The 9,107-nt window shown below is 32.3% G+C and overlaps 1 protein-coding gene across 1 annotated transcript; it reads left to right on the top strand.

The window, feature by feature from the left end:
- The first annotated feature begins 450 nt into the window (after positions 1 to 450).
- On the top strand, positions 451 to 1,182 carry LOC124838975 (uncharacterized). The gene has a single exon (XM_047314709.2). The coding sequence runs from the start codon at positions 545 to 547 to the stop codon at positions 1,028 to 1,030; it is 486 nt and encodes a 161-aa protein (XP_047170665.1). The 5' UTR covers positions 451 to 544; the 3' UTR covers positions 1,031 to 1,182.
- The last annotated feature ends 7,925 nt before the right edge of the window (positions 1,183 to 9,107 follow it).

The following is a 9,107-nucleotide window of genomic DNA, read 5'->3' as shown; positions in this document are numbered from 1 at the left end:
TTAGACTGAAAGGGAAAGAGTTTTTACTGATCGATATATTTTCTAAAGAGGAAACCAATCAAATCTTAAAAACACAAGTTATGATTAAAATTTGGAAAAAGGTAAAAAATTACGTTAAAATAGAAAAAACAGATTTTTATATTCTCTATATATGTTGGAGTGTCTAGTTTTAATATTTTATAACAGAATTACATTTGTTGATATTCTTAAATTGCAATGACACATAAGTTATTTTTAATTTGTTGCTAAATTAATTAATTTTTATCTTTTTAATAAAATTAATGTTATTTTAAGAAAATTAGTTAGTGTTCCAAATAATAGTGATTCAGAAGAGGTTTATAGAAAGAATTATTAAATGAGGCATTAAAGTGAGAGAGGGGCAGAATTGAAATTTTGAGGAGATGAAAGGTTAAACTGAGAGGTGGAGAGCTATATATGAGAGAAGTGACCCTCTCTCCTTCCTCAGCAGGTGAAGAACACTACCTCTTTCCGTGCGTTCGATAACCCAAAAGAGCTTAAAGCAATCATCATCACCGTCGTGACCATGGCACTGGTAGCAGAGGATGTCAAGAGCAGATCGGAGGTGTACCACGGGGACGAAATCTGCCAAGTGAAGTCGAAAGAGCTACTCAAGGAAATCGCTCTCCCCAATGGTCTCTTGCCCCTCAAAGACATAGAAGAGTGCGGGTACGACCGAGAAACCGGCTTCGTCTGGCTCAAACAGAAGAAGAGTTACACTCACAAGTTCGAAAAAATCGGTAAACTTGTGTCCTACGCGCCCGAGGTCACTGCTCGTGTAGAAAAGGGAAAGATCTCCAAGCTCACCGGTGTGAAGACGAAGGAGCTCTTGCTCTGGATCACGCTCAGTGACATCTACGTCGATGACCCTCCCACCGGCAAAATCACCTTCAAAACCCCCGCTGGGCTATTTCGGTCTTTTCCCGTCTCCGCCTTCGAGATTGAGGAGGAGGCTCAGGCGAGTAAGCGCGTGGAGGAGCCAGCTGCGGCTGTGCAAGTCAAAGAGGTCTGATTCATTATCGACAAGCTTCTGTCTTGGTGGTTACGGTGAATGAATCCAAAATTATATTTACTGTCAAATTAAGTTTTATTTATGTCAATCTTTTTATTATTAATGTTATTATTATTATGATGAAATGAATATGATACTGGTTTCTTAGGCAATTAACGCTCCTCTTTGCTATTTGACATTTGGAATTTTGTTTTGACAGCGAATAGTTTTAGCTTATATTTGACGCGGTAGGATATTGACAGGCATTAATTTACTTCTGCCTAACCTACTGAAATTAGGACACGAAAAGGAAATCTTAGGTCACTCTGTTTTCATGATGGGGTTTTGAAGTAAGAATGGGTTAAGGAGAATTTTAATTGAAAAAAAAAGTGATAATTTCAGGAAAAAAAAGAAGAAAAACTTTATAGTAATATTTAGATTTATGACATGGTGTAAAATGTGAACCACCCAAACTCATAGATAGTTTTGTTAGGTGATGAAAGGCATGTGGGATAAGATAAAGTGTGGTTTTTTACTCTCAGGAAGAAAGAGTCATAGAAAGAACGTGAGCACCATACCGGAAAAATGAAAAAGTGTAACATGGGGGCCTAGTAAGCGTACATTGCGGGTTAAGATATAGTATACGCCACTGTAACACTAACACTAACACCCATCCTTCATTATTTACTTTTTTTAACTAATTAATTTTTTTTATGGTAGTATTATTTTGTTAACATGGGTGTTTTCAACCACTTACATTTAATTGGTGACTAATCTTTCAAGTATTCAAATAGCCAATTTCTCATTACATATGTCTTGACATGTATTAAATTCGTTTTATTTATATAAAAATTAATATTGTTTATCAAAATACATATTGATGATATTTATTTAAAGTTGACTATTCCTCACTTATAAATTAGAAGGGAGGACCAACTAAAAGGAAAGGAAATATCAAATAACTATACTACACAATATTTAAGGAAAGGAAATATCTGATAACTTTACTGTATTAAAGCAATTTCGAAACGTATTTGAAAACTAAGATTTCGGGGCTCTTGCAAACCTTATGGGTTTGAACTTCCAAAAGTTATACCATCCGGTTACTTTAGTTTTGTTATAATAACTAGGAATTATAACGGGCTTATTTTAATAAATTCATTTCATGTTAATTATTTTGTTTGATATTGTATTTTATTAGTTGTAACATCCTATCCTAGATTATATAGAAGTATATAATATAGTAAGTTTATATTTTAAAAAAAGAGAACAGTTAAGAGTAGACTCTAAATAAAGTAGTTAAGAGAATCTTTAATAACTAAATAGTAATTCAAAATACAAGAAATACTAAGAGAATCCTAAGGAGACTAAGCAGCAGCATCGTCTACACACACATGACTTGTTGCACTTAAACTTGACTCGTCCGGACTTAGAATGATTGTCGAGCTATGGCGGGTTATGCACTCGTGGTGGCCTCTATTGCTTTGCAAAGCCATTGCCAATGGGTTTCACCCTACCATACTCACGAGGTTAGTCCGTTATCACTCACCTTAAGCCATACTGGAAGCACCCAAGACTAGGACCTCCTACTACTCCTCACCACATGGATCAATCCTCTCTACTTGAGAATGAAAGACCATTGGAGCGTCAGGAAAACCCCCAAGACTGAGCTACCATGCAAATCATTCTAAACACTAAGGGCATCACCATGAATCTTCTCCTTGAAGATCATGGAATTACGTCCAACACTATAGGGCACCACCATGTAACCTCCCTTTGAGATCCATGGGATTACGTCCATCAACCATACTGTCACTTTGAAACTTAACTCAAGATATGAACAACCAAATACCATAATATTATCACATTGAATCCAAACATATAACCTCATTGATCATACAATATCATAGATACTTTTACACCATTCTAATAATCAAAACATAGTTTAAGGTTATCATAAAACAGGAATAAAAAGAATAAAAACAGGTTCTGGGCAAGTCGCTCAGCTCACCAAACTCGTTGTGCGAATAACAAAAATAGTGGGTTTTACTCACTCACATTCGCTCAGCGCACCAAGCCTGTGCGCTATGTTAAACTCCATTCGCATAGCGCACCAAGTTTGTGCGCTATGCTAAACTGAAAATTCTGCTACACATTATTATACCCTAAACCCTCGCATAACGCCTCAAATTCGCTATTCGAATTAAACTAGCATTTTCCCAGGCAACCACCAGTCGCACTGCGCCTAGATTCGCTATGTGAATCACCAAACAAAGAGCAACACCCTCTAGTCATTCGCATAGCGCACCAGCTCGCACAACGAATGACTCAAACAGAGAGCACCCTCTATAGGGACTCGCTATGCGAGACAATTGCATAGCGACTCTGCATCATTTGCAGAACGCAAATTCTGCATAATTATGCACTCAACCACCCCCTTACCATTTCTAGGCCTTTTGTTCAATTTCTAACACCCCTAATTCATGTTTTATACCTAATTAAACTTGTCTAGATGTTCCTAAACTCTCGTAATACAATTTTAAGGTGATTACAACTCAACTTTTACTCCTCAACATCAATTATCACCTCTTGAGGATCCCAAACCCAATTTGAACACTTTGTACCTATTTGGACCACTTTAGTGACTCAAACAAGTCACAATACATCTGCTGAAATTGCCCCAATAGCCCAAATACACTCTGGACATCCAAAGCTCAAAATCACTATCTCACTTTCTTTCAACAGTTTCAAAACACTAGTATTTCATTATGCTTATGCCAAAACCAGGTTACAACAACCTTCTACTCGAAATACTTCTAACATGAACCATTCTAACAATCAAACACATCCAATACAGTTTATTAACATCACCTCACAGATTCAACACTTCAACACATGCAATACATATCATTCCATCTACTCAAAACTTAACATGCAAACCAAGCAGTAGAAATAATACATAACACAGCATGTACACATACATGCAACTAATTATAAAGAAGTATTTTTAGCTCCCCTTACCTGGAAAACTTAACAGCACAGCTTACAGTACCGTTCTCTACAGCACCTCACACAGCAAGGGAACAACCCACTCTACAAATCACCCAAGTGAAGATAGAAACAACTCTTAGAGCTAGAACGAACAGAGGAAAAATGTAAAGGGTACACTAGGCACATGCAACTTGCCCTAAGTCCCAAACAGGGAAGAACAGTGAAGAGCTACTTACCCGCTGAAGAATGAAAATCTATTTGAATGGTTGCGAAGGTCTCAACACCACGGTCACCTGAGCACCACCTAATCAACAATGCAACGGTTGAAATTGGTGAAGGAGTAGAGAGAAGGCAGAGAAAAATTTGAAACTGATTTGTAGAGAGAGAAGGGAAAGTTGGCTAATTGAACTCAGATTTTGAAAGGTCCCTTCTAAAGTCATGATGTACTTAGTTTTTACAGGTCTGACTGCCTCAACCTAAGGCCCAATAACCCTACATTTTGAGACCCCTACATTAGTCAATGTGAAAAAGGAGTTTATTATATTATTAATAAATAATTATCATTTATTAATTTATTAATAAATTATTTATTAACTGTTTCGATATGTGAATCGTCTTTTTTAACATTTATTCCTATTTTCAAAATCGATGGGAGGGGTATCTTTCACTATTATCTTATTTTGGATTTTTATTTATATTTTTTATGATAGACTTTTAGTTAGTATGATAGAGTTTTTATTAGTATCGATCTAATTATAATTTAAAAATACTAATTGCAATTAAATGATTAGGCAAAATGATTTTCTGAGTCAATGTAACTACTAGTTGATTGAACAAGATATACTTGATTGAACAAGATATACTGTACATCAATAAAAAAAATTTATAAATTAATTATGTATCATATTAATTTTAAATGATTTAAATTAATTGAATATTTTATTTATATTAGGTAATAAGTCATTAAATAAAAAGAAGAATAAATTGAATTTTGAAATGTATTTTAAAAGAATAAAATTGTAGGTGGGGAATTAAATATATTCGAATAAAGTAATTTGAATTAAAAGAATTTTATTTATTTATTTGTTTTGGTAATATTGAAGCGACTTTATGAGAAAAAAAAAAGGTTTTTGAAACGAAAGAATTTTGAGAAAATATTAATAGTACCGTTGGGAAATAGAGAAGCTTAATGAATTGTTTTATAATTATTTATCAGTTTGATTTGAAATTCTAATTTAGCTTATTTCAATTTAGATTGAATTTGTTTCTAACTTTTCGAAAGTGTTGACATCGGTTAAACATTAAATATACCATTCCTTGCATAACTACGTAGATTAAATTTTAAATAAAAATTATAATAATCCTACAATTACCAAAAAAGAAATGAGTGTGGATAATAAATTTGTAATTTCTGTTAAATAATCTCGAATACATAATATAGCCAGATCAGTTCAATTCGAATTACATCCTTTTTCAATATCGAAACCAAAATTTATGTTAAATGCAAAACTGTATCAGTGACCGATTTCATTTACAATCACATCCTCTTTTTCTTAATTAAGATAATTTCACCTTATTTCTTTTTTTCTTCTCAAATCCACTTTCATAAATTCTCCTTTAAATCCAAACACATCCTAAATTTAGCCTGTAACCCAACTCATCGTTTAGATTTACACCTTTTGTAAGAAAAGTATATCTAACATTCCATATCCATCATCTAAAAATTTGTTAGAGCAATAAGGTAAACACGTAATTTCAATCAAATTATCATTAGGCAAAAATAGTATGGTTCAATTGATCAATATTTTGATAGATATGAAACATTCTCATTCATTTAGTGGAAATAATTCTGCTTCAAATGAATTTAATTCTAATAGAGCAACGAAATATTAAATGAATATATGATACCGTGTTATTCTGTTAATATTTGTAAGATCCATAGTCCTTTTTATAAGAAACAATATTCTATAATAATGTATCATAGAAAGAATTTTACTCTAAATTGAGATACCATAAGCTACTCTAAGTTTGATTTATACCATAAGCTATATATAATTGTTGGTTTTGTTAATATTATAATTTCATTGATGTTTGGTATGAATTTTCCACCGCCACCCCTCGTGTCCAGGAAACGCAATTTAATGTGTGAAGGCACGTGGCATAAATATGTTCATTTTAAAGGTTGACAACTTAAGGTTAACACGTGTATCTCAACATTTAATTTCAATACCAATAGTGTAGTCGTTGAGTTTAAAATAACTAACATGGAAAATATACGACAAAAAAAAAACATATAATTAAAAAAAATTACAGTAGTTCTTAGGAGAAAAAGGGGAAGGATCCTTATACTATAGTTTAGTTGCATGTTACCGGAACTTTATCCACTCGTGGACCACTATTGCATTACTGTCATAATATAAAATATCATTAGTACAAAAACAATATATAATATCACACACGTTCAATGTTCAACTACTGAATAATCAATATTAGTGATATTTTTATAAATAAATGTAATTATTAAATGTCGTTTAGAATTATAATTTGAAGTAAAAAAATATAAAACGTCGAATGACTTTTAAATTCGACGTCAAAATGTCAGTGAATTCAATAAAAATTTGAATGTAAAATTGAAAATTCATTCACTTTATCTTAGCGCGCGATACCTTATTCTCTTCTTAAACTTTTTTCGAATGAAGTTTGACGAGCATAACATGTAATCTTTTATTTTTCATTTGATACAAATGCATGTTAATTAATTACTTTATCCAATATTTTTCATGCTCTTGTTGTAAGACCCATAAAAAAAAATCTATATATATATATATATATATATATATATATATATTTATAGTAGTAAATTTTAGTATTTTATTAGTAATAATAATTTTAATGGATATAAAATTGTAAATTTTGGATATAAAATTATAGTAATTTTAGAAGGAGAGGTTCAAATTTTTGGTAACTTATTTAGTAAAATTTTTTTAAATGGAATAGTAAAAAGTAAATAGTAAATAGTAAAAAGTAAATAGTAAAAATAAATTTTCAGCATTAAGATTCCTTAGCATGGAAGAAAGTAGTAGGTAGAAATTAGGATCAGATTTGGTGAGAAAATGATTGAAATATTATTTTTAAATAATATTAAGATAATAAATAATATTAAAATATTAATGAATAGTAAATTTTTTTTTACTATAAATAGCCATGGGAGGGAAGGGTATTTTGCACCAAGAAAAGAGGAATCAAGTGAGAGCTTGAGAAATAGAGAAGAAAGAGTTAGGGAGAAATTTTTAGTTGCAAGAAGAGTAGAGGTTCTGAAGGGTTTCGGAGAAACAAATTCGGAGCAGGAGATTAAGTCTGGAATAGAGGTAGGGGAGCTAATCCTTCTTGTATATGATTTTTTTTATCCATGTTATGATAATGAATATGAGTTATGAGTATGTTAAAATTTTGGTAATGGTAGTTATCTATTCACTTATATAAATTTAGTTTTCATTATTATAATTTCTTATTTTCGAGTTACTGTTGTGAAAATTTTCTATTAATTGTTTTCACCGTTGGATTTAGCTAAAATTTTAGTATGTGAATCCTAAGACCTATTACTAAACTTTGACCGTTCGGATTTGAAAATAGAAGTCTGTACTTGGAGAAATAAATACTGCAAGTTTGAGTAAATTAGTCACCCTGTAGTTCTGTTACTAAGTTGTCTCGGTAAAAATATAGATTTTGACCTATTTAACCGTTAGATCAACCTCAAAATTTGATATATGATTCTTAGGACATATTAATACAATTTGACCGATCGGATTTGTAATTGAAGGTCTATGTTTAGAGAAAGAAATTTCGAAAGTGTGAAACAATCGGATGAACACTGTATTGTTGTTCTTAAGCTATCATGGTACAAATTTCATATATATTTCATCTACCGTTAGATTGAGCCCAAAATTTAGTATGTAATTCATAAGACATATTAAGTCATTTTGACCGTTCAGATTTGTAATTAAATGTCTGTGATTAGGGAAATTAGTTCCGCATTTTGAGTATAACCGAAAACCACTTAAAATTCTGCACCTGAGTTACCTCGGTAAAAACCTCAATATCTATCTAGTTAACCGTTGGATCAACCTGAAATTTTAATATGTAGTTTATAACAAATAGTGAATTTTTGTGACCATTCAGATTTGAAATCGGAGTTACCGATTTAGAGATATTAATTTCGTATCTTCTCAGGGATCTCAATATTGCTAAATTTCTATTTTTTTGATATCTATAATAAATTTCGGTGTTAATATTATATGCTGTTGTTTAAAATCTGTAAATAAGAAATTTGTTAAAAACTAGTTGAGGAACACTTTGGCTAAGGAAAGACTTGGTACTTAAGTTGTCCATTGTGACGCACCTCTCTTTCCTGGAAGTCTACTCGACAAGTTTTTGACTTAAATCCTATTGAACAGATTTTGTACTGTTAAATTTTTATGCAATATATGTTGTTGGAATGGAAATGTATGATTAATTCATGTTATTATGGTAGATATGAAATTATGAATTATAATTGTGATTATTGCATTTTATTATATTGCAATTGAGTTTATGCGTCTGAACATGATATGAGTATTATGGGGAGATTTTGTAAGGATATAATGTGAGTTGAGGAATATGAGTATGGTATGAGTCTTGTGGAGAGATTCAATAATGTTATGGTATTTGTGTATATGTTGATGTTGAGAGTCCCGTAGTTGGGGGTTATCCTGATACTCTAATAATTATCTAGTCTCAAGTAGAGAGGGATGAATTATGTGGTGAGAGGAGCAGGAGGTCCTGGTCTATGTGCCTGTTTTGGACATAGTGAGGGGACTATCCTTGTGGGTGGTATGGAGGGCAGGATGTCCTGGTCTATGTGCCGGTTTTGGACATAGTGAGGGGACTAACATTGTGGATGGTATGAAGGGCAGGATGTCCTGGTCTATGTGCCGGTTTTGGACATAGTGAGGGGACTAAGAATGGCATCACAAGTGGGGAAGCTTTCGTTGAATTACTCAACAACATATCGTCGGGGATAAGTGTATATTGGGTATTGTGAAATGAGTGTCTATTGGGTACTGTGGTG

The sequence above is a fragment of the Vigna umbellata genome, chromosome 5 (assembly GCF_029865625.1).
Source record: "Vigna umbellata cultivar VRB3 chromosome 5, Vumbellata_1.0, whole genome shotgun sequence".
Taxonomy (NCBI): Eukaryota; Viridiplantae; Streptophyta; class Magnoliopsida; order Fabales; family Fabaceae; genus Vigna; species Vigna umbellata.
This window is presented reverse-complemented; position numbering and strand designations above follow the sequence as displayed.